Source organism: Sinocyclocheilus grahami, unplaced genomic scaffold (assembly GCF_001515645.1).
Source record: "Sinocyclocheilus grahami isolate Dianchi unplaced genomic scaffold, SAMN03320097.WGS_v1.1 scaffold1295.1, whole genome shotgun sequence".
NCBI lineage: Eukaryota > Metazoa > Chordata > Actinopteri > Cypriniformes > Cyprinidae > Sinocyclocheilus > Sinocyclocheilus grahami.
The window spans coordinates 127,765-155,095 of NW_015506474.1; the positions used below are offsets into that span (position 1 = coordinate 127,765).

Consider the following 27,331-nt stretch of genomic DNA (forward strand, 5'->3'; position numbering starts at 1 on the left):
AGCAGTGTGGTTGATTCCGCCCCAAGGGTTTTTTGGCTGCACCCAGGGGGGGGGGGGGGGGGGGGGACTTATTTGTGGGAATGTTGTCAGTGTATTAATCACGTTGTATACCTCCGGGCAATAACTGAGCATCCCAGCAGAGCTGATATTACCTGTGTCGATCTTCTGTGAGTGGCAGGCGCTAATGTGTTATTTTGCACAAAAACCAGCTTATGGTTGGCCCTAAACACTGAAACCGTTCACATTTGTGTCTTAAGGTTTGGATAATCTTTCTTTCATGCACAATCCATTTATCAGCATATGGCAGACTAGTTTGACTTCTGCCAAGTCTGCCAGGTTTGCCAGCGATTCCAACATTTGTGCCAAAGGCCACCAGTGAACCCAATTTAAAAATGTTACTGCTCATCTCTATAAATCTCCTTGTTTGTAGGCCACTGAGTTCTGCTTCGCCTTATTCTTTGTCTCTCATTTCTCAGTGCATAGCACATGGGGATGCATTTATCTTTCATCTTCTTTAAGCTCGTAAACCAAAAGAACCCCCAATCCCCCAATCAATGCTCAGTTATTTTTCACCTCCCACTTTCTCCTCACTGATTTCCTGTCTGTCTCACCCCACCACTCCTTCACAGATTCCCAGCCATTTTTCTGTGCCATTGCCTTCCTCCACCCCCTCACTCCACTGTCATTTCTAAGCCGTTACACTTTAGCGCTTCTCCCATAGGTGATGAAAATACCCAGGATCCTCTGCTCTGCCAGCGAGCTCCTTTGCAGGATGCCGTGCTGTCTCTTGTTGTATGACCCTCTGTTCAGTTCATCAGCAAGATGTGGCTTGGAATAGAGGCAGTTTGAAGCAAATCGGATTTGCTGTACAAAACACAAACATTGAGTTGACTACATTATTCATGAATTTCCTCCCTTTTAATTAATATTTAATACATTCAAGCCCCAGCATCCACATAATCTGCCATGTTAGTTGTGGTTTCTGCTGTGAGAGGAGCTCTCTGTTTATTTTATGGATGGAGTTAAATCCCATATCATTAATTTCTGAAATGATAGAACAGATTTAAGACTACTTGCCAAACACAATGTGTATTTTATTGCATTTGCTGAGGCAAACAAACACTCAATGCATAGAGATGTCAGACTCCCTGTATAAATCTCCTATATTTTCTCCCATAAATCCCTTATGCCTCCTCTAGGATTGTTTGTTTTTGCTCAGATCTTTTCTGCAGCAACTTCTTCCTTTTGCTGTCAGATTGCAGTGGTTAGCGAACACTGTTTTATAGAAAAAAATTAAGCATATTTTACTCAGCACGGTCAACAGGGTCTTTTTTTCATTTTATACTTGTCATGTCATACTATGGGTTTTTGTGAAATGTACGCCTGGTTCTGTGATGTACGATTGCAGTATCCCCATCCTGAAGGCTCATGAGACAGCAGTTAATGGGGACATGCCACTGCTGGCAAAATGGGAAATGGAAATGTACTGCATCTAATGAAAGTGCTTTACCAATCTGTCCTTGAAAAGGGCTATTTCAGATGTGCTCAATGTCATTAATCTTGGTAAATAATAAAGAAATATAAATCAAAACATCTTTTACATATATCTTTACAGTACTTCAGAATCACATTAGAACTACAAAAGTAGCAATATTTTGTCTGCATTTTTAACTGGAGATGCGCTCTTGAGAACAACTGCAATCGGATTAGTCAAATTTGTAAATGAATCATTAAGTACAATCAGCTTATTCAATAATTGCAACATTGATTTCTTCATTTTGAAATAATGAGTAACTATATGTTTGTATATTATGCTTAAGAGTGAAGTGAAGTAAAAAGTTTCCAAGATGAAAAAAATAAAAATAAAATGCTTTGCTACTGTTCACAGCTGCAATTTCTCATATTTAAGCAAACATCTTTACTTAACGTTAAGTATAACTTGTATTAAGTATTGTCTTAAGCCAGTAAGCAGCCTCCTAGCAACCACCCAGAAAACCTTCGTAACCACATAACATAACAAAATGCTGCAAACACTCAGAATATTTTAGCAAATGCATAGCAGCAACCTAATTTTGCACCACTCGCATTTTATTCAGAATATATAAAAATTTGATAAGTATTACAGTAGTCAAATGTGAAGCCAGTGACAGCTGCATAAGGAGCCTTGTGGGGTTGTCTGTGGTTAGTATCTTTTGTGAATACGTTTAACTCTGTCACATACCCTGACCGTGATTCTGTCCTGCCATTGTGTGAAGTTGTGTGTGTTGAGGGATTGTGGGATTTGCCTGCCTGCCTCTCTGATTAATAAGTTACCTCACATTCTGTTAGCCATCTGTAATTGCCTTTTGACACCTGATGGCACATCTGAATAGATTCTGCTAGAATTTCTTTGTCCTGTTTTCTGCAGGGTGAGAGATTCAAACAGCCTATTTTTATTCATTTTTACATTTCTCCTCAATGAAGAAGCTGTATGCACAGCAGTTACAGTCATTAAAATACGTAGATCTTGTTCTATTTAATCAAAAAATGTTTGGCAACACTGAAAATTAAATTTAAAAAGAAAGTGCTAAACAATGGGGTTTGATTGAAAGATTTATGCTTTAATTATTTATTACGTGAGACTTCTTTGTCTTAGCTTTATCCAGTTTGGCTTTGATGAGTGTGTAAATCTGCTGTGGAGAGGCGGTATTGTGCTGGGGTTGTTAAACGTTGATCAGACAAGCTGGCTGGGGGGCGGGGTGAGTTGAGGTCCTGTTATTGGCCTGATTTACCCACATTCCCCCGGGTGTTGTCTACTACCACTATCCTCTCTAAAAACAAACACTGACCGTCTGTCCGCCCCACTGGTTAAGCATTTCCAATGTCATCAGGATGGACAGTGCGAATGTGCGATCATCAACTCTTTAAATAAACATAAACACAATTTGAACAGCTCAGTCTGATTTCACTCAAACATTCTGCTATATTGGTTATGATCAACATGAAGTAGATTTTTTGTTAGTAATATTTGTAAAATTGAGTATTTGCAACATTTATTTGTTAATTTGACATGATGAGAGTTGTCTGTTACTCTGAAATTATAAATATTAGTTCAGTTTGATGATAAATACATGAATATGTACATATATGTATACACACACACACATACATGTGTGAATAAAAATCCATGGCTAAGTGTGCATTACACAATGTATAAAGGGAGTTGTTTCTGCAACTCGATTTAAATTTACATGCATTTTCTGACTGTACATGTCTAGTAGTCAAGAATGAATTCAGAATCGTTTTCACCCCCTTGAACAGAAACTGTTCAGATGTTTAGCCTGACAAATCAGTAGGTTATGCAATAAGCATTTTCTTTATTATGTTATACGTAAATACCTTTTGACATTCAAATTGCAATTATTTTTATTTTCAGTTATCATCAGCTTCATTTCTATCCACTTTACAACAAAACATAAGGTAATTGTAGTTAAAGCACATTTCAAAGTGTTTTAAAAAGAGTGTTAAACCCAGAATGCAATTCTGGGAAACATGCAGCATTGTAAAGATTTGAAATTGACCCTTCAACCTCTAATTAGCAAAGTTAATTACCATTATGCACTCGATAATACATTATAATTAATGCCTAATCAATAATATCAATAATTTATTCTCTGAATTGTGCTATATTTCTTTCAGACTGATTGTTTGGTTTGTGTTCAGAAATGACTAGTGTACATCATGTACATCACATCAGTTTGGGCATGTAGGACTTCTGGTAGCAGATTTGCTGATTATGAGTGTGGAGCCTTGCTGTTTCTTCACTCCTCTGCATTATTCATACAGTTAAGTTACGTAATGGGTTCAGTCACAGTAGCACAGCAACTTAAAGGAAAGTTCTTCCTTGAGGTCAGTGTTAGCACACAGACAAAGACTAGAGACCATGTAGAGAGAATCACCCTTACTAGAGTACTGATATGTATTTTAATTTACACAGAATTTTAAACTGAATACAGTGTAATGCATGCTTGAGGCATCTGTGGTGACAGTTCAGGTCACCAAAAATATGCATCCTCATAATATTTAAGACGGTATTATGGAAAAGGACATTTGAATTGATGTCTTTGGACAACACTTCAAGTTCAACCACACGTTTATGATGCCATATTTGCCAGACATAAGGCTCCTTTCACTTTTTCCCACCTGAGTCAATGTAAAGTGGATTCAACATATGGTGGGGATTTTTACTGAGTACTGAGCCACTCAAACAGCTCCCAAGAGTTCCATTATCATCTATTATTAATGTCTAAGACAGGCCTTACACCCTCAGAAATGCACTTTGGGTGCCACAGATCAGATTATATGTATCATTAGAGAGTCTAGCTATATTCCACACGGGAGCAGATGTGTTATATATGGCATCATGGTATACTGTATTTCTACCAGGGGTATTCTCATACGCAAATAAACAACATAAAATTGCTATATTTAGACTTGAAGTAACAGAAACACTTGAAATGACATTATGCATCTGGATGCAAGAAGAAGAGTAACTGTATTCAGTTACAACTAAAAAAAATAGACGTAATCAGGTTAAGGTACATTTTGTAAAACCTTTTTTTTTTCCTTTTGAGTTTTTGTCTTTTGTCTAAAATTTAAATGTAGTAAGTATTTTTTCATGTCATATATATTTATTGCAATCCATTATTTTAGTTAAATAGCATTTAAATGTAGGTAACAATATTAATTATGATCTTTCACACTTTCTCTCACTCTTTTACACAGGTGTGGCGTGGGACACTGGCCAGAATGCATTACCGCCGCATGCGTGCCGCCCTCATCATCATCCGGGCATACAGAAGATACAAGGTTAAGTCATACATCCGTGATGTCAACCGGCGCTTCAAAAATGTCCGTGGCATGAAGGATCACGGCAAACATGTGAAGTGGCCCACACCGCCCAAGGTCTTGCGCAAGTTTGAGGAGGCACTGAGGAACATCTATAACAGGTCAGAGTTACAGAAGACAGGAAGTGGACAGGCTCACTGGTGCTCTGTGTGACTCATGGGGTAGTCATGTATGACTCCAGCTGTGCTGCATTAACGTCAGCCATGTGGTGGGGAACACAGTCTGGCCAAATGTTACCATAACAATGTAATGTCTCTGACTCACTCCGATGCTTTCAGTTCTTTATCATTGTTGGACAAGGAAATGTAATTTTTTTTGCTATAGGCTTCTCTGAGGTGTTTAAGTAAGGAAAGGCTCTCTTGCATTCAACAGGGCTGTTGTTGTTTCCTGAAGCACTTATTGATCTTTGGATCAAAGTCCTATTGGAGATCTATTCACAAGAGCTCTGACCCTGAAAACAATGCAGAAAACAACCCAAAAGTCAAAACAACACTTCCGGTGTTTCGATTTGTAGTCACACAGTAAATGTATGACACCTACCACAATTTTTTTTTTTTTTTTTTACAAAAATAAACTTTTTTTCAATTAAATTTATATGATCAGCATAACAACTTGAGTGAAAAATCTACCTGATTTAACATGAATTTCATCATTTCTCAGCATTTGGTTTGCCCCCTAATAATGAATTAAACCTAATTAAATCATGAAAATTTAAAATTCCTATAATTAAATTTTAGAATAGAAAACCTAAAACACAAAAAGCAGTAAAAACACTGCTAAGTTAAGCACTTAACACTGTTAAGTTAACACAGATAAGTTATCATATATTTAAACATATTAATTTAGTTTATATGCATGTCATGTGGCCATTAAAGGAATAGTTCACCCAAAAATGAAAACTTTTGGGTGAAAACTATTCCTTTGACATATATCAGACAACCGTGAACATGCAAATATGTGTTGAAAAGTACTTTTTTACTCATTTTTTGGGATAATGCTTCTTCGTTTACACTTTTTAAAACCAGAAAGAAATTTTGAATCCTATATTTCCAATTTGGTTTCAGTATATTTCTGTGGACTTTTTAAGCTACAGTGTGTATTATACTGTAACAATTACTACTTATGTTGCAGGCAATGGCTTTGTGTTTAAGATATTTATTCAAATATATTTTAGATGGTGGGCCTGGACGCTCATTAAAGACCTGTCTCCAGAGCAATTGGTGCAGATCAGGGCTAAAGTGGCCACATTAGAGTGTCTGAAGGGGCAGAGAGCAGATCTCGGACTGCAGAGAGCCTGGGAGGGCAACTACCTGGTTAGTGTTGAATCTGGTTTAAAATAATTTATATAATACATTTAGTTCACAATGTTTAACACAAAGTTTATTCTGATCTTAGAAAAAGGACAGTCCTGGGACAGCGTCTTCCTTTACTCTTATTTCCAGTGACCTGCAGAGGAAAGATAAGTTCATGAGAGTCCTCTTCTCCTGCAATGTCCGCAAAGTATGTCTGACTGACAGTTATTTGAATCATTGTTCCAGTGTCAGATGTTTGCTTTGCATGTAATGTTAACCTATGCAATATTATTGTCAATAGATCAATCGCTTCAATAAAGCAGAGGACCGAGCATTGCTCATTACTGATCGCCACCTCTACAAAATGGACCCTGTCAAGCAGTACAAGCCCATGAAGAGCATCCCACTCTATAATGTAAATATCTACCTTTTTTGATACCACAAGTTGCATTCACACAGAAGCAGAATATGATTGTCATTCATATTTGGAGTGCAAATGCAGTTTGGTGATTCAAGAGAGTGACAATCACATTCTTCAATTCCAGAAGTCACAATTGAATTTTAAGAACAGTTGTAAGAATTTATTTGATGATTATTCAGATTGAAGTACTGTAATACAGTTATTTCAAATATATAAATTAGGGATGCACCGATACTGGTATCGGTATCGGGCCCGATACTGAGCTCCTGTACTCGTATTCGTACTCGTTAAAATATGCCGATACCACACAGCATGTGATAAGTGCCATATTCAGACAAAAAAAACACCGACAGCAGAATGGAGTTAAGGATGTCTACTACGAAGGATATGTATGCAACGAATACGTGGCAGGCGCAGATGTGCGAGCTTGTCGAGTGAATATACCTTTCTCACCGACATCACTGGAAAGTTTGTAGTTCGGTCGGATATGTAAAAACAAGTAAGTAAAACAATGCACAAGTTACTTAATGGTAGGGAGAGAGCGAGAGAGAGAGAGAGCACGCGCACTTCTGTTGTGTGATCTTTGATGTTCACTCACTTAGCACACGTACGCATCATTTGGATTAAAACTAAATCGTAAAAATAAGACCATTTATAGGGGCATTCACTATAAACATAATTTATTTTCAACTTTAGGCATACACGACTTTCTGGTGAAAGTGAAACTAGCAGCTTGTGTGAAATGCGCTAGGCTGTACTATTCTGCATCAGTACAAATACGTGCACGCGTTGCGCGTGTTTTGCTTGCTTGAGTGTTTCTGCATTATATGGTGGAATAATATAATTTTGGAATATAAATCGCAGCACATTTCAGATGAAAAAAACGCAACTTCTATTTCTGAAAATATCACAGTTAGGAGATTTATAACGAGTGGTTCCCTGCATTATTACAGCAAAGCGCGTGATTACAGTACTAAACCGCTGCAATGGAGCAGCTCTAATGCTGCTAAATTAAAGATGATGTACATAGAGCAAAACAATGAACAGTGAAAGTAACAAAAACTTGTAAAATACATTTTAATGGGAATAATTAAGTGTGAAAATAACCGAAGGATATACAGTCAAGCCAAAAATTATTCAGAGACCAGATATAATTTTTTTGCTAGTGGGTGCAGGACACTATAGTTAATTTATGCAAGTGAGGATAGCAAAATAAAGTAAACTGTGACAAATCATACCCAGAAATTCTTCATACAGTGGACTACCAGCATAATCGAAAAGATAATTGATTCACATGCCGCTTAAACTGAGGCGAATACAGCACGCTATCGCGCTACATTAAAGAGCATTAAAAGAACATTATTGTAAGATATTGTTAGTATTTCAGTATACAACTGACAGAATTTGATATTGTTTTATATTAAAAGTACAAAAAGCACAAAGCGTATTGCTATTATTGGGTGGCTGGTGCACTACAAATGATGAGTGCATTCGAAGAAGTGACATATTATTTCTAAGCATACTGTCCCTGTGAGTATATGGCACAAGGTATGATATCTACTTTATTCTCAAAATATTTTGAATTTATTCTCAGAATTTAGACTTTTTTTCTCAAAATATTATGACTTTAATCTCGTAACGTTGGTGAGTACTGGAAAAAGTGGTATCAGTTCATCCCTAATATAAATAAAATATTTCCTCATATTTAAATCAAACTGGATTCTGTTTATATTCTTCCAGGGTTGATAAAGTCTATTTTAATCTGTAAACCTGAAACATTTCATCTTGAGCTAAAGCTGTAGAACATCTAGTCTTTTCATTCACGGTCACTTTACATAACATAGCTTTACACTAAATTATTTTTCCATTTTGCTTGAAATGGCTCAGGTCAAGCCCTTTGTCTCATGTATTACTAAAATATAAATCTTTACTGTCCCTTTTGATCAATTTATTGCATCCTTGCAGCATAGAAGTATTAATGTATTTTACAAAAAAAATCTTACTTTAGTACGATGGCGTTTTAGTGGCATGTTAAAAAATAAAAAAATCTAAGATTACAAGATTAAAATCGTAATATTTTGTGAAAAAAGTAAAAATTACGAGAATAGAGTCGTAGCTATATGAGAATAAAGTCAAAATATTTTGAGAATAAAGTCGAAATTACAAGAATAAAGGCAAAATATTTTGAGAATAAAATTTAAATTACGAGAAGACAAAATATTTTGAGATTAAAGTCAAAATAACGAGAATTAAGTGATAGCAATATTTATAAATAGTTATAATATTTTGAGAGTATAGCCTATATTGAGGATGCAAATGGTCTGGATTGGGAGCACCGGGAGACATTCCGGTGGCCTGGCAACTGATTTGAATATATGTGGGATGTGTCATATACTCACAGGGACAGTATGCTTGGAAATAATATTATATTTATATTGTTGTCTTTTCTGAGATAAATAACGGTACTATTCACAAGCTATTTATGGTATAATAAATGATTAGAAATAATATTTCACATCTTCAAATGCATTCATTATTTGTAGTGCACCAGCCACCCAATAATAACAATAAGCTTTGTGCTTTTGGTACTTTTAATATGAAACAAAGTCTCAGCTTTCGAATTCTGTCATTTTTATAGCAAATACAAACAATATGTCTTACAATAATGTGTTTCATGCTCTGTAATGTGGCGTGACAGATCGCTGTATTCACCTCAGTTTAAGCGGCATGTGAATCAATCATCTTTTCGATTACAATAAGACATTCGTTTATACTGTTTTTTTCATGCCTTCTGATGTTCCTTCATGTTTATATTGTGCTATAACTTGTAATAAAGAGGAAAAACATTAATAATTTGTATTTTGTGATAAAACTGACAGAATTTGAAAGCTAAGCTGTGTTAGGCACAAAGCTCATTGCGATTACTGGGTGGCTGGTGCGCTACAAATAATGAATGGATTTGAAAATGTGAAATATTATTTCCAATCATTTATTATACCGTGAATAGTAACGTTATTTATCTCAGAAAAGACAATATAACTTAAGTTAATGAGTTGGAACCCACTTAAACATTTGGAAAGGTTTTATTGCTGTTTTTAATTAGAAACATGTGAGGAATGAAAGGTTGGATGCCAAAGACGTTTTTTGCGGAATAGGTGGTAGAATTTTCACAAAGAAAACATAATTTAATGGAACGAATGTCTCATTGTAATCGAAAAGATAATTGATTCACATGCTGCTTAAACTGAGGCGAATACAGCACGCTATCGCGCTACATTAAAGAGCATTAAAAGAACATTATTGTAAGATATTGTTAGTATTTCAGTATACAACTGACAGAATTTGAAAGCTGAGACTTTGTTTTATATTAAAAGTACAAAAAGCACAAAGCGTATTGCTATTATTGGGTGGCTGGTGCACTACAAATGATGAGTGCATTCGAAGAAGTGACATATTATTTCTAAGCATACTGTCCCTGTGAGTATATGGCACAAGGTATGATATCTACTTTATTCTCAAAATATTTTGAATTTATTCTCAGAATTTAGACTTTTTTTCTCAAAATATTATGACTTTAATCTCGTAACGTGGCACTAAAACAGTTGTACTTTTATTTTTTATATAAATAATCTAATTTAACTCCAGTAGTGGGAGAATTGAGTTATGAAAGTGACATAAAATGAAATTTATTGACATGGTTGAATTAAATAAAAAAAAATGTTATCATACAACAGAAACATTAAAAGGTTTTATTGCTATTGCTATGTACAGTGGGTTGAATAAGAAATATCCTATGTAAATAAATCTCTGATTGCTTTCTGGATGCTGGAAAAGAGCAGTTAACATCTCTTGATTTGGGAAAGGTCACAGCCCAGCTGAACTTTTCCTGCCCCTCACATTTATTTATTGCTCCAGTGTTACAGAACGCACAGGTCAGGGAAATGGATAGAATGATTTATGTGACAGCTAACACCTCAAAGACAAAAGGATATCAAGAACACTCATTGCATTATTAAATGGTTGGGCTGGAACCATGTCCTAGAAAAAAATATTACTGAGCTATAATCCAAAAAAATATATATATATATAAATAAATAAATTAAACGTTAATACCCTCCCCCCCCAAACAATCCACTCTGCAACTCAGCTACGTTGCTCCTCCTCCTTTATCTGTCTCCTTCTCCACTGTTGTCATGCCAACATCCCAGGGGATGGGGTTGTCATGGTGACGGAGCGGGAGGAGAGATCAGCTGATGTCTAGTATCATTCCGGCATGTGCACAAATTTGCCTCCTCGGTGTGTTCCTTCTGCTCGGGCTTGCGTGTGTCTTCACACTTCTGTAGGATTTCTTTGTTTCATCTCTTCTCTCCTGTTAAAGTCTCTGTTTGCTCTTCATAGACCTATTTATGTTCGCTTTATTTTCCTGAATCCTGTTTGTTTGGGTCATTTATTGGCATAATAAGAAATTATTATAAATTGGCCAGTATTACTATGGAAAGGGATAAAGAAGATATGTACCTTATAGTGCACAAAATCCATGATACTTACATAATGAATATTTGCTTAAACAGCAGGGGCAATACAATTCCTTCAATCACATGGAACACAGGAAGTCAGTGGTAATGTGACTCATTCCCTACCGATTAGAGAGACCAGGGGTGCTTGATCCATAATTCCACAAGCATTATGCGGATACCACAGCTTGTTCTGGCCTGGTCATCAGTGTCATGTTTGACTGCTCACATTTGTCTTTTGTAACTGTTCTTTAAATATTTACTCATAAGTGACAAATTGCTCATATTATAAACTCATATCATTGCTCAAACATCTCATAATGACTATTATCATTTGGTCCTAAATTGGTCACACCAGCTGTCGCCATCCTGCATCTTTTTTCTATGAGACCATCACCAAGGTCTTAGTCGTGGTAGAAATGGTTCCCATCCAGCCGAGCTTTATTTTAAGATAAATGAGGGCAAGATAAATGGTATTGACAGTGTGGTGTAGAGTCCTTGGTTTCTTAATATATTCAGCTAGTGATTTTTGCCTGAGCATACTCTGATCCACAGGGGAGTCAGTACACTCGATTCCCCCCTAGCTGTTAGCTGTTTTACCCTAGCCCAGACTGCGTTTGTTGGACCCTAGCCCTTATCTGGGTGAATAAGAGAGTGATGAAGCGGATGGAAGACAAAGAAATTTTACCTCAAGGAAACTGCATCACATTTTCAGGTGTTTCATCTTGATAAAAGCAGTTGTTTATGGAGACTTGCTATTGATTTGGGGTCAAATAAGGATGTCTGGAAGTCTAGTTTTATAATGAAGTCTTGGAAATTGAATCTTTTTATTCATGTTGGTTTCAGATATTTTTGAAGAATGTTTATGCCATTTTTTGAGACAGAAATTGTCAAGTGGTGACCAAGAAAATTGATGCTCATGACTGTAAACAAGCAGTCTAATCATTTTTAAACATTTTCAAACATATTTTTCAGAGCAACTGAAATAAACATTTTTTTTATGAATGTTTTGTATTTTTCCATTTTGCTAACCTGAGTTTGCCTTGCCATTCCATAAAGACATTGACAATTTTTTTTGTCCTTTCCATCTTTGCCGGTGTTCTTTTTTTTTCTTGTCGAATTGCAACATTTATTATTAATCTTTATTATTAATCTTTTATTCTTATTTATTTATTTAGAAATAAATTAAATTCATATACAGGTGCATCTCAATAAATTAGAATGTCGTGGAAAAAAAAATGTAAACTTACAAATTAGATATTACTAAAACTTAAAATAAAAGTAAAACTGAAAATATAAAATTAAAGCTAATTCAAAATATTAATAAATTATATATAAATTATACTAAAATACAACTGGTTCTGAAGGTCGTCTGCTCTGGAAATATGTGTCTAATTATGATTTGTTCCCACACCTCGATATACCAACAGATGTATAATGTTTCCTGTGAGTCCACCTCCAAAACCCATGGCCCTTGTTTGCAGGTTCGCTATAATGAGAACTAAATTATGGCAGAGCTTGTTAGTGCATGCTGGCCTGCTGTGTGTCTGTATGAGTGCTGTTTTAACTCACATCGCCCTTTCTTCCTGTCTCAGGTGACCGGAGTGAGCATTTCCCCTGGGAAAGACCAGCTGGTTGTCTTCCACACCAAAGACAACCGGGACCTAATCGTGTGCCTGCAGGGGATGGTGCCAGCGGGGGATAGCCGCATCGGAGAGCTGGTTGGGACTCTGCTCAGCCACTTCAAAAGGTGACACCAACAGGGGGCGCTCCTGAGAGCGATTTGGGAGAGATAGCAGAACTCTGGGGATGGGGCCAGGGCACATAAGGCTAACCATGCCAGCCATGATAATTCATCCACTCTCTTGTCTGCGGTGCCATTTAAGGACAGTGCAGCCAGCTTATCCCTGTTGGACTGATACCCCCTGTGGCTTTTTATGAAGCGGGAGAAAAATTTGTGTCTTCTAGATTTGAGAGGTACTTTAAGCTCCCTTGAATCTACCAAATGATTGCACAAGAGCTGAGCATGGTACAGAGAGGAGATACAATATTTTCTGCTTGATGTTTGCTAAATTATGCCCTGGTGTGTCATACTGTGATGGCTGAGGGGGTACACTTCCTGAAATCGACAGGCGGGTAGACACTATAACAGGCCGTTTGATGATTTTGTATGGCTTATGAATCAGAAAAATTCATAGATGGACTCTAAAGTTTATCTGGGGGTATATAAAGTGAATGTCTGAGATTAGAGGAAAGCCAAGAGATACGGGTAAGATGAAGGCAGTCTGAATGAAAGTTTCCATTTTGTGTGCCTGCGTGTTTTATAACCAAATGAGCTCAGCTGACAGGGCAGATTATTATTTAAAACACAAACACACCATAATAAAACTCACTCACAGTGTCCCTAAAAATACACACTGAAACCACACTTTTTAAAGGCTACAACCTTTAAAAATATACACAGTGATCTAGTTAATGAACTTTCAATTTTATATCTATCAATTTTGTCATTATTTAGCAATTACATTTTTATTTATTCATTTTTAAATTATATTATTTTATTTTTGTATTTATTTTTGTATTGTATTTATAGTTAATTTCCACTTTAATCTCTATATTCAAGGTGTTCAAACCAGTCAGGTGTTCAAAATCACTAAGTACTCTGCTGTTCAAAAGTATGTTGTCGGAATTAAAAAAAAATGTTTTTGAAAGTCTCTTATGCTCACCAACAGTGTTGGGGGTAACACATTACAAGTAATGCGAGTTACATAATCAGATTACTTTTGTTAAGATTATTTTTTCAAGTAACTAGTAAAGTAATGCGTTACTTTTTAATTTAAGAAAATCTGAGTTACTTTTTCAAATAAGTAATGCAAGTTACTTTTTTTCAAATTTATTGATTGATAGCTCTCCTGTCCCCATGTTGAGATAAATCAGAAGATGTTACTGTAGTTCTAAAATAAATATGAATATGCATTAATTCATCTCACTCACAAAAAAAAAACAGATTCAGTATTCCTCAAAATGAATAAAAATAATGCAACTCAGAATATGACGCAAACCTGCAATAATTAAATGCTAATGTGTTTAATCCCATTCTATTAACCAATGTCTTTGCTTCTGACCTTCGATGATCCAGTTCAACCATACTAATAAGCAAAAATTACTCTAGACAAACATTTGTGTGTCTTTTTTTTATTGCTGAATTGTGTTGAAATTTCTTCTTCTGCATTCTACTGTACGGACGTAAATTTACTTCCCCTTCAGCCTGAGGCTTATTCATTTCGGTGTAAAAAGGCTTTTATAATTGCCAAAAATATAACTTTTTTATTTTAAAAACAAACAAGCAAGCTTTAATAGTTTTAGAACTAAATTCAGTCTGCATTTCTCAGTATTTGTGAATTTCCATGTATTCCTCATGCAAAAGAATGAGAAAAACCTAATGGGATCAATTTTCGGACAAAAATATTGCAGTCACGGATAAAAAAAAATTATAAACGTGAAACCAAAATTTAAAAAAACGCAAGTAAAAATATATTGCACACAATTTTAAAATGAAAGCAAAGTCTTCAGAATAACAAACAATGGTCACGGATAGAAAAATAATACGTGTAAATCAAATATTCAACAACGCATTTTTTAAAAATAATAAGCATGAAACAAACAATGTAAACACTTTTACAGTCATATTGCACAAAACTGAAATATTAATGCAAAATGATCCGACTTGTACACAAAATCATGTTTTCCTTGTTTATATTTCAGGGTTTTTTTTATGCTCAGACATTTTTTTCTTTTTTGTATGCTTATGCTGTTTTTCCCTTCAGTCTTGTTTCCATGTTCTGCGCTTGCTTTTCCAAATGTTGCGGTTAGAGTTTCATGTAAATTAGGGCGGGCTTAAGCGTCATCATTGGTCCACTAGTTCTAGATTGACAGCTCCTCCTCAGCCAATCAGTTGAAGAGGGGAGTTGTGTTTATTTACGTAGCTGCATATATAATTGCATAACACTATCATATTAATGTTTTAAATTTATATGAATATAGCAACAATATGAAAGTACAACAGCCAGTAGGTGGCGGCAAGTTACTGTGCATCATTAAATTATTCGTTCAAACGGCGGATTCATTCAGTGAGGAATAAAGTGAATCATTCACTTGACCAATCTGTTCAAACGGAAACCAATTAATTCAATATGAAAGGCTGCGGTGTCTTGCTTGTAGAGGACACTGTTCTGCTATGACTTTGTTTGGACTTTTCGTCAAATAGAGCAAAATGAGAAAATAGTTACAATATTGTGTTTAAAACGCACTGAAATTTTACTTCTTGTTGTATTGATTTTATACTACAATTCAATAAACATTTGTAATAGTGCTAATATTTGTGAAAACATCACTCTTCCTCGTGTGATATTGCTTAACTGTATGTCATTTTATAATCTCAGAGTAACACAAAATGTGATAAATCTTACAATACCAACAACCTTATCAATGACATACTGTACATGAAAGACAAAGCTGCAAATCTGTTTTCAAAAAACAATACATGACAAAAAAATAAGATACAGTTAACAATTATGTTAACAGTTAACAGGTGTAGGCAAGCCAGGCACATATAAAAGTGACTTGGCAAGGCCGGTGCATATAGTGGCTACTGCCTTTCGTGATGTAACTATAAGCGAATAAATTTAGGTGAATATACCAGTGACGGGTCACTAGGATGGCTTATTTAATGGTAATGGATCGCCAGGTAGGTGTACAACAGTGACAGGCAGACACATATAACGGTGTCCTGTATGGAAAGATGTTACCCTAGCTGACAGTTATGCGTTTTCACCAAGTGTGCCGCACAAGTCTTAAAAAGTGAAGCCATTGCGTTTCGATCGTCCCCAGGTGGCTGGTCCCAGTATAGGTCATAAACCCCGCCCTCTCCATGCAATCTAATGGGACATGGGCCAAACTAAATAATTAAATTTCACTTCAAAATTTTTTTTTCCAAAGATGGCTTTTGTCATTTGATGTAGATTTTATCACACTGATGTAAGTTCAAGTGTCAAGTTCAAAATTTTAAATAATTTTGGTTTTAGTTAAGTGATGCCATAAAAACAGGAGTGTGACGTCATGATTAACAGCTAAGACTGACAGCTTCTCTGAGTGAACTGAGGCGCCAACAGACTTTTTCGGGATCTTTAGGAGGATATTGGAGTTGTATTTACCTTATTTTAACACAATCCTCTCAGCAGACAAAAACTGGAGCAGTCAGGCTAATTAAAACAGGGTCAGGGGTATATGCTTGCAATTACATGGGCCAAACTAAATAATTAAATTTCACTTCAAAAATTTTTTTTCCAAAGATGGCTTTTGTCATTTGATATAGATTTTATCACACTGATGTAAGTTCAAGTATCAAGTTCAAAATTTTAAATAATTTTGGTTTTAGTTAAGTGATGCCATAAAAACAGGAGTGTGACGTCATGATTAACAGCTGAGACTGACAGCTTCTCTGAGTGAACTGAGGCGCCAACAGACTTTTTCGGGATCTTTAGGAGGATATTGGAGTTGTATTTACCTTATTTTAACACAATCCTCTCAGCAGACAAAAACTGGAGCAGTCAGGCTAATTAAAACAGGGTCAGGGGTATATGCTTGCAATCGACTCTGCGGGAGTGTGGGCGGGACGCGGCTCCACTTCGTTCGCTACTGCACAGACTCTGGTCCCGAGTTCTCTACTGCGCAGACTCCGGTTCCAAATCAGCGCAATATGGCCATGCCCTGTTGGGACAATGGCGGTTTCACTTTTCTTCAGTGGAAGAGATCGAAGGTGCGTCGTCCATCTTTTTTTACAGTCTATGGTTTTCACCTGTACAAGTGAATACTGAGCATTGGCAGCTAATGAGGCTCACTGGAGTGACATCAACTCCCCTCTTCGACTGATTGGCTAGAGGACGAGCTGTTTTATTAATTCACTTAATTAGACACCATTTTTGAAGATACATTTGTATTAATTCATAAAACAGAATGCAAAAATAAATGGAAAACATTGAGTTTTGGGGAAAATAAAACTGATTTAATGGCGCCCTAAATTAAAAGTTTACTCTGTGGAGTTTAATTGTGAACAAACAAGCTATGTTTACATTCATACTCAAGGTCTAACAGACATGTGGAAATCATTTCCTTCCTCATTAATGGTAAATGAAAATCATGATAAATATTGATATTGTATGATATGGGGGAAAAAAATTAATGTTCATTATTGGCGATAAATTAATGATAATATTTTTGGCCATATAGCCCAGCCTAAGTTTTGAATGATATCAGGGTGAGTAAATTTTAACCGAATTACAATTTTTTAGCTATCCCTTTAAAATACTGCCTGTGGAGTCTCAATATTTCTTTCATCCATCCCTACTTTCTCTCTTCTTTTCCAGTGTAGAGAATGTAGGAGATTAAATATTTAAGGTTGTGTGACTGCAGCTCTATTTTTAACTGGGCTCTTCTTCATTGGCATGCACAGCACAAAGGAAGCACTGCACCTCTTTCTCTCTACAGAGGGGCTACCTCATCGCTCCAGCCATCACACCTGCCTTTAAGCATCATTCAGAGAGTTTCAAACTACAGCCCGACAGATACACACCCACACATACCCAGTCCGACATGCACACACACTCGCACTCATCTGTCTGTATCACTGTAGCTGTCACTCATCCTGTCACAGGTATCAAGGAGTGCTTCACTCATGCACTAAACAGAACGTGTGAAGACCCGGGTCAGGATTAGCTGGACTATTTCAATAATTTTGGTTTTAGTTAAGTGATGCCATAAAAACAGGAGTGTGACGTCATGATTAACAGCTAAGACTGACAGCTTCTCTGAGTGAACTGAGGCGCCAACAGACTTTTTCGGGATCTTTAGGAGGATATTGGAGTTGTATTTACCTTATTTTAACACAATCCTCTCAGCAGACAAAAACTGGAGCAGTCAGGCTAATTAAAACAGGGTCAGGGGTATATGCTTGCAATCGACTCTGCGGGAGTGTGGGCGGGACGCGGCTCCACTTCGTTCGCTACTGCACAGACTCTGGTCCCGAGTTCTCTACTGCGCAGACTCCGGTTCCAAATCAGCGCAATATGGCCATGCCCTGTTGGGACAATGGCGGTTTCACTTTTCTTCAGTGGAAGAGATCGAAGGTGCGTCGTCCTTCTTTTTTTACAGTCTATGGTTTTCACCTGTACAAGTGAATACTGAGCATTGGCAGCTAATGAGGCTCACTGGAGTGACATCAACTCCCCTCTTCGACTGATTGGCTAGAGGACGAGCTGTTTTATTAATTCACTTAATTAGACACCATTTTTGAAGATACATTTGTATTAATTCATAAAACAGAATGCAAAAATAAATGGAAAACATTGAGTTTTGGGGAAAATAAAACTGATTTAATGGCGCCCTAAATTAAAAGTTTACTCTGTGGAGTTTAATTGTGAACAAACAAGCTATGTTTACATTCATACTCAAGGTCTAACAGACATGTGGAAATCATTTCCTTCCTCATTAATGGTAAATGAAAATCATGATAAATATTGATATTGTATGATATGGGGGAAAAAAATTAATGTTCATTATTGGCGATAAATTAATGATAATATTTTTGGCCATATAGCCCAGCCTAAGTTTTGAATGATATCAGGGTGAGTAAATTTTAACCGAATTACAATTTTTTAGCTATCCCTTTAAAATACTGCCTGTGGAGTCTCAATATTTCTTTCATCCATCCCTACTTTCTCTCTTCTTTTCCAGTGTAGAGAATGTAGGAGATTAAATATTTAAGGTTGTGTGACTGCAGCTCTATTTTTAACTGGGCTCTTCTTCATTGGCATGCACAGCACAAAGGAAGCACTGCACCTCTTTCTCTCTACAGAGGGGATACCTCATCGCTCCAGCCATCACACCTGCCTTTAAGCATCATTCAGAGAGTTTCAAACTACAGCCCGACAGATACACACCCACACATACCCAGTCCGACATGCACACACACTCGCACTCATCTGTCTGTATCACTGTAGCTGTCACTCATCCTGTCACAGGTATCAAGGAGTGCTTCACTCATGCACTAAACAGAACGTGTGAAGACCCGGGTCAGGATTAGCTGGACTATTTCAAGTCTTGAGGTTCTGTTGACTACATTGTTGCAGCAAGAAAAGTCCTCAGTCTCCATTATTAGCCCATGTAACTCTTTCAAATGAGGGAATTCCACTGTGAGACGCCAACTCCACTGTGTTTGTGTAATCTGTTTAAATTGGGCTCGAAACAAAGGTGTTGGTGTCAGCTCAGCTAGTGTCTCATCTGAATAAGGACCCTTGTCTCTATTGATCACTGTGGCTTGAACTAAAAGGCTCTGTGAGATTAAATGAAAGAGTTCTCTACAGGAATTCATTAAGTCTGTCTCCTTTTAACACTTCTCTGTGGGAATGAATGGTGCCTTTTAAACTCAAATCCTGTTTCAAAGCTCCTGGGAGAGTAAGCAGGAGTTTGGATGTCTGAGTGAGTGTCGTTTCTGAACATCTGACATCATTATGGCGTTAAGGATTCGGGGTCAAAGACTTGTGCTTCAGGCAGTAGGAAAGCATGTGGGGGGCTTTGCATCTTCCTGTGACTGTAATTATTTATTGACATGCATATTGAAGGTCAATAGGTCATTGAAAAACTTGTTGACAGCAATCACTTACTAATATTAAATCATCCTTCAAGTTTGGTCTTCTTTTAGCTTTAGGGCTTTGCTTTATTGCTTCCTTGTGCTCCGCTAAAAATCCAGATGATCAATCTTTTGTCTCTTTTTTTTACTTCCTCATCTCAGCAAAATCACATGCCATTACTCTCTATTGATCCCAACTTGCTCTTTGATCACTTTCTGTGTGCTAATACCCAGAGTGCCTCAGAATGACCTCCATGCCCTCGCTAACAAAACTGGGCCAGATTCCAATGTGCACTTCTCTGTAACGTTGTTAATGTGCAGTGCTGCAAAGGAGTGGAGACAAAGAGTCTGAATGTGTGTGTGTGTGTGTGTGTGAGAGAGAGAGAGAGAGAGAGAGGGAGGATTTTACATCAATCCCCATAGTGGTCCAGCAGTATTTCTTTCTCAGGTTGATACCTGATTGCTTATAGGCATGATGGCATATGATCATGGTGGTTCTGGCCACTTCCTTACTTCCCCTTTTCCCTTTTTGTGACAAGTAACAAATTAAATAAAACCCCAGTTTTGTTTCTTATTTAACTAAACTATGCTGTATGTTGTGCTGTAGATTTCGTATAATGATTTCAGAAGACATAATTAATTCATTGATAGAGATATGTTGATTTAAACTATGCTGAAAAATGACATGGTTTTGTCCTTCCCGTAAACTTTTGAGAGGGAAGCAAATCAGTTAATTAAATGTGAGTTAACATGCTTCATGTGTGACAAAGACTGACAATGTCTTGTGCCACATTAATAAGAGCGAGGACAATGTGCTGTCCTTCAACACTAAGTTCAATTTGACAATTGCAATAACAGCTAATCACACTCGATTATTAAAATGCAAAAATAAAATATAAAAAAATAAATGAATACAAATAAAATCTAGATTTGAAATAAATTAGTATTTTTAATATTTATATAGCAAGGATGCATTAAATCAATCAAAAGTGACATTAAGGATATGTATAATGTTACAAAAGATTTTTATTTCAAATAAATGCTGTTCTTGTACTTGTACTTTTAATTCATCAAAGGTTTTTAAATCCTTAAAAACATTATGTATCACGGTCTCTACAAAGCCTCTACAAAAAAAATTTAAGCAGCACAACTATTTGCAACATTAATAATAATAAAACAATTTTCTTGAGCACCAAATCAGCATATTATAGTGATTTCTAAAGGATCATGTGACAATGAAGACCGGAGGAATGGCTGCTGAAAATTTAGCTTTGTCATCAATGGAATAAATTACGTTTTAAAATAGAAAACCGCTATTTTACTTTTTTATCAATTTAATGCATTCTTGTTATATAAATATTAATAATATGAATTTATTTCAGAACTAGATTTTATTTTCATTTATTTATTTTTATATTTTTATTTTCCTCTCCCCGCAGCCTCTCAAATGTTTGTATCCCCTAAGATACAAACATTTTTTTTAGGGTTAAACCTATATTGTCAGAGTAGAAAACACCAAATATGACACAACATACAGTAATTTGTGCAGCAGCACTGTTCATTCTTTATAAATCAATAATTTTGAGAGTAGAGTTTTAGAGCATAGGCATAAGTGAATTTCCTTATTAATGGGATCAGATTTCTATTTTCAAAGACGCTTGCTGGCTTAAGTGTGTGTTAAAGCGTCAATGTAATGAGAAGCGGGCATGATACAGCATAGAGCTGGGGCAGGAAGCTGCTCTGTGCCTAATGTGCTGGATTATAAATGCACACAATAATATGAACGTTTTTTTAGGCCTCATTAGTCTGTTTGCCAGTGACTTGAGGTGTTGAGGTGCTGGCTGAAATCATTGTGTCCTTCAGCAAGGTCGTCCTTCATGCTGAATGCTTTTTTAGGTTCCAAGTGGTCAAGTTTAGACTCCTCTCATTTGTCCTCTAGTTCTCTATTTTTTATTTTCCTTCTTCTGTTTTGTCCTTCATTATTTCTCTCAGCCTCTACTAGTTCTCTTTCTAATCTGTTTCTCTTTTCCTCTGTATTTCTCACCTCTCCTCACTCTCGGTGCTGCAGATGCAGTTCCCATAGCAACTAGACGATCCATGTCTGTCTGATATTTAGTCCATTAGTTGGCCTGCCGGTTTAGAATACTAATGAGTGAAAGAGAGAGAGCAAGGATTCTCCAAATAGCTCAAATTGCCTGCCCTTTCAAGGTAAAGGCTGCTATGAATTGCCTGTTGCAGTGATTATACTGAAATTTGCATGTAAATGAATCGCTTACAGTAGCCTGCAGAGGGAAAAATATTTTACACAGTTAGCAGGTTAAAGGAATGTGGAACCTTTTATGCTAATCTATCAATACAAAATAAATATTTCTTATAATAGTTTTGTGTATTTGCACGGCTGTTCAAAAGTGAGGAGTCGAAAAAAAAAACATACTGAATGCAAACATTTGAACAATGGTGCATATTAACATACTGTGTACTGTATTGTACGTTTATTTTAAAAAAATGTTTTGCATTGCTTCAAAAGTAATACCTATAGCAGCACAATAATCTTTATTTTATTATGAATTTATTATTTATTATTATTATTGCAGTAAAGTTGTAGCAACTGCCATTGTTTTCATATGCCCCGTCCAGCACTTCACCATCCAGTCCAATAGGTGGTGCAGTTACAGCTCCAGAAATAAGCAATTAAACACTAAACGCTGCCAGGCACAACATAGCAAGCAATCAGAACAATTAATTAACACAGAGATGCAGCATTACCAGCTCTATAAATGAACACAGCATTCGAAAACACAAGCTCATGTAAGAAACTTGACCACTGGGGTCACTGTTGGACAATGTGTTTCAAAATAAATTAGTGGTTTATACAGTAAACATTCAGTATTCACATTTATCTAATTTTATTTTTGTACTACCAACAACTTTTAAACACATCAAATACGTACAGTAAATTGTTGTTCAGCATTGTGTTATTATTTGTGTCTTATTTAGTCATCCTGAACTGAACTGCTGTAGAGAAAGGCTTAGCTGTAGAACAGGTTGTGGGATTTATATGGCTGTTGGAGTGTAGGTGGATGGGTATGATATTGTGCTTTTGTGTGTTTGAATTGGAGTGGATGAATCTGACCTACTTTCTCCTGTGCTAGCTCTGCATTGCTGCGTCTCACTCTCTCACACGGCTCCACCCCCACTGCCCTTGTGTCTTACATTCTTTCACTCTCTATGTTCCAACCAGCCAGAGATGTGATGATGGGAGGATGCTTCATTGGCTCATGTACAATCCCCCTCCCTCTCCCTTCTTTCTGTCTGTGTGACTCTTGCGCACCTGCTCTGCAGCTAATGTCTCCATAGCCATTTTACCTCCCATCCTGTTTCTTTACAATCCTCTCATTTCTTCTAATTTAACATAATCAAATGCTTATACATTTCCACATGTTACTGTCTTTACCACCACTACCCTAATTACAGTCTTCATAATTGCTACTATTATTTTTACTATTACTAATACAGTTACATTTGCTATTTCTACTGCTGCTATTATGACTATTTTGCTACTATTTCAAATTCAGGTATTACATTTATTTATATATATATATATATATATATATATATATACACACAGGTGCATCTCAATAAATTAGAATGTCGTGGAAAAGTTCATTTATTTCAGTAATTCAACTCAAATTGTGAAACTCGCGCATTGAATTTATTTAATACACGAGTTTCACAATTTGAGTTGAATTACTGAAATAAATGAACTTTTCCACAACATTCTAATTTATTGAGATGCACCTGTATATATATATATATATATATATATATATTCAACTTTATATTTATTAAAGAATTCTTAAAAAGTATATAATTTTTTTTTCATGCGATATACTTGATCACAATGATGAAAAAGAAAAAAAAAGTTTGAGGATCATATTACAAGGATTTCTGAAGGATCATGTAACTGAAAAAAAAGTGCAATTTTACATTAAAAAAAAAAAGATTAATATTATTTCACATTTTTACTGTTTTTAGTAGTGATGCATCATATTACTGTTTTCATTGTATTTTTTGATCAAATAAATACAACCTTGGTGAGTATAAGGGACTTCTTTCAAAAACATTATCTTAGCGACCCCAGATTTTTGAATGGTAGTGTTTGTGCTAAGAATCCACTAGTCAAAGAAATAACCTTTTATAGTGAATCTCTGGGGTTTGGAGTTAGAAAAACATCTGAAATCACTCATAGCATCTTCATCCTCACTCAGCCTCTCCATTTCGCTCTTTTATACCCCCAGTCTATCCTCTCTCTATTCATGTCTCTGGTCTTTTATTACTCAAACTCTTTCAGTTGTTACATACACTGACCCTCCTGCAGTGATCCTCTGCTGTGGCTCTGCTCTGTGCTTTGATGTTCAGACAGTGATGAATGACAGTAAGGAGCTTTATGGGTATATAGACATTATCTAGAGGTTTGGTAAGTCATGCTTGACTTCAGTAACAGCCTCTTGCTGAAAATGAAGTGCTAGGCTGTCCTTGCTATACCTGCCACGCTCTCAGAAATCTGAATTTACACTATTGATTTCCTTCTATTAGACCATCATATAATAATATCAACATGTCGATTTTTAAAAAGTCTCAATACCAGTCAGGATTATTTTTATATGATTTTAAGTGACTAGAAATTGACCCAGACTGTTTTAAAGTATTGTCCCCAAAAAAGATAATTTTGATTGTGCAGCCCCAATGGGAATTCTTTCAGGAAGTGACATTGTCTCCTCAGTAGGCAACAGGGCAGATAACAATGGGTGACGGATGTATAAAGTGTGCTGATTTTCATGGGGCATCTGTCCCATTGTATTGTGACCACTGAGGAACAGATTGTCTACTGTGAATCAGTCAATGGTTTACCTCACCCTTCGCAGAGAAAGCCTGGAAGATGTTCAAATGATTAGGTCCACCCTACACACCTGCTGTTCATCAGAATCAATTCTATTAAAGATACGATTCATTCTAAACCTTCAGCACAGGTAATCTCTGGTCCACTTTGATCCCCGTGAACCCCTTAAGAGGAAGTGTGTCTGCAAACATACTGCCTAAATTAGGGTGACCATACGTGCCATTTTCCCAGGACGCGTCCTGGGAAAATGGCACGTATGGTCACCCTAGCCTAAATATTACAGCTGACGGTAATTTCAGTTCCTGGTAACATGATGGGAACACAGGGGTCTGTCTTTAGTCAAGGAGCAGACCTGCAGATGTCTCTTAGTCTTAACCTTGGAAACATGCAGATGTTTCATAGGAAGTATGGAGCAGCTTCCTGCATTGATCTGATCTGAGCCTTCAAAATTACTTGCATATTAGAGTCATTCTGATTCAGTTAAATTAACTCTTTGATGCATTTGAAAATATGTTTTAACCAGTCAGATTGTAATATGTTCAAACCATCATGATTGATTTGACCTTTAACCATTAGCCATGGTATATCCAGGAGGTTTGTTTTCTTTATTATTATTACTTATTTAAATATAATAAATATATACATTATACATTTTACTTTGTGTTGTTATGATAATGATCATCTTAAAATATCTTTTGTCAAAAAAAGATTGGCAATGATAATTATTTTCTGAATTTATGATTAAACATTATTAAAAAAATTATTATTTCTAATTTAGAATTACCACATGAAGCACATTTTTTGTTGACCTGACAAAAGATTTTTACTGTTTTTCCCTGCAGGCCTGGCCACTCTGTCTTCCATTGTTTCCTCATTTGCACTCTCATCTTCACTTACTTGCTCATCCCTCAATCTTTTCTTCCCCTCCTCACTCATTCTCCTCCTTTCCCTCTTTCGTATTCATGCCCGCTGTTCTCTGAGAAGAGCTCCAGCTTTGATCAATATTTCTTCTTGCTAAGCCTTTTCTCCCAGTGCTTCTAAATGACCTACTTTGTAATCTCCTCCTTAACAGCTCTCTTTAAAATTGTGAAAAAGAGGCAGTGAAGCCCCGCCACTGATCTGATTACATATTAGAAGCTAAAGCTTCTGCTTGTGTTTGATAAATAGTAGTTTTAGAGGGCGGGCTTTACTCTACAGACAGCTTTGAGGAAGCTGAATAATTATATTTCCTATAGTAATCTGTCTACTTGTCTTATTCATCATTAGTGTTGGTGCTTCAATGAACGTCATGCTCCTTTTGGCAGATTTCATGCACTGAAAATTAACTAAATGCCAATGAAAATCAAATGTAGCAAAGCTTAATTGTGCATTAATTAATCAATGAGGTATTTTATTTGTTGTAGTCTATATTTTTAATTAAGGGATCATGGTTAAAAACTTCCAGCCTGAGGAAGTCAGTGTGTGTGTGTGTGTGTGTGTGTGTGAGAAAGAGAGAGAGAGAGAGTAAAGTTGAGAGACCTGCACACATGAAGTGTGATAACACAATATGAGGAAGACAGTGCAGTCAGATTACTGGGGTGGGGCATATGAAGCAAAGGATGCTGGGATGCTGCCTCTCTTCTCTCCAGTGCACAGCAAGCATAATACTTTTTGGCTTTTTTTTCTTTCTTTTTGAGGATGCAAAGACTGAATATCCCAAGGGTATATCTGCTATTTTGGGAGGTGGGGTGTGACTATGTTGCAGACACACATTCATTCTCCTCTCCTCCCATTTTTCCTCTTTCCTCGACCCACTAAATCTACAGTGCTACAACCAAATTGCTTTGCAGATAAATACAGATGCAGCATAGTGATCATAAGAGACTGTTAACAGCTCTCTGAACCTCAGTTGCATCTGTTGGTGTGGCAGTAGAAGAGGAAGTGTCAGTGGGGGCTCAGTCACATTAGGAAATTCCTCCTTTTAGCCTGCTGACCTCCTGATACACATGCACATTGAGAGAAGGAGAGAAGGAAAACATATTTATTTAAAGCATTAAAAAGCAAAGCATTAATGTAAAGCAACTCAAGTTCAATGATGGTCATTTTATTATAAAATCATGCTTTAAATTGATGAATTTGATTGCATTAAAGGGGTCCTATTATGCTCTTTTACAAAGTCTTGATTTTGTTTTGGGGGTGTACTAGAACAGGCTCTCATGCTAGGTTGTTCGAAAAACAAATTTTTCACATATTTTACATTATTACAACACATCTCTCCCCAGTCATGGCATGAATGGCTCGAATAGTTCCTGTATCAAATGAAGGCCCGCCTTCTGAAATACGAAATGTGCTGTGATTGGTTAGCTGGGCCAGTGTGTGTTGTGATTGGCAGCACTCAGCGCCTGGTCGGGAAATGTCATGCCCCTTACTATAGCTGCCTGCGAGCTTCAGTGTAAATATTGCGTCAATATCAATTAAATTTGAGCGTGATTTAAACCCGATTGATTGTAACCACTCTAAGTTTGTCTGCCTTGGGAAAGCACTCGTTGCCTTCTCTAGTGCAGCTCAACCAGGTCTTGTCCCATTCGTCGATATTTGTGATATCACAAATCCCTGAAAATATGCGTTGTAGTCCAAACGAGTCGTTCGTTG

At 36.4% G+C, this 27,331-nt stretch overlaps 1 protein-coding gene across 1 annotated transcript in view; it reads left to right on the top strand.

Annotated features, from left to right (window-relative positions):
- LOC107568952 (myosin 1D) overlaps positions 1 to 27,331 on the top strand; it is an 81,767-nt gene that overhangs the window by 50,265 nt on the left and 4,171 nt on the right. Inside the window, exons 18-22 of the mRNA XM_016254952.1 lie at positions 4,765 to 4,988; positions 6,062 to 6,200; positions 6,283 to 6,387; positions 6,481 to 6,594; positions 12,710 to 12,864. Of these exons, the coding sequence (XP_016110438.1) occupies positions 4,765 to 4,988; positions 6,062 to 6,200; positions 6,283 to 6,387; positions 6,481 to 6,594; positions 12,710 to 12,864 (737 nt within the window). The remainder of the gene's footprint in view (positions 1 to 4,764; positions 4,989 to 6,061; positions 6,201 to 6,282; positions 6,388 to 6,480; positions 6,595 to 12,709; positions 12,865 to 27,331) is intronic.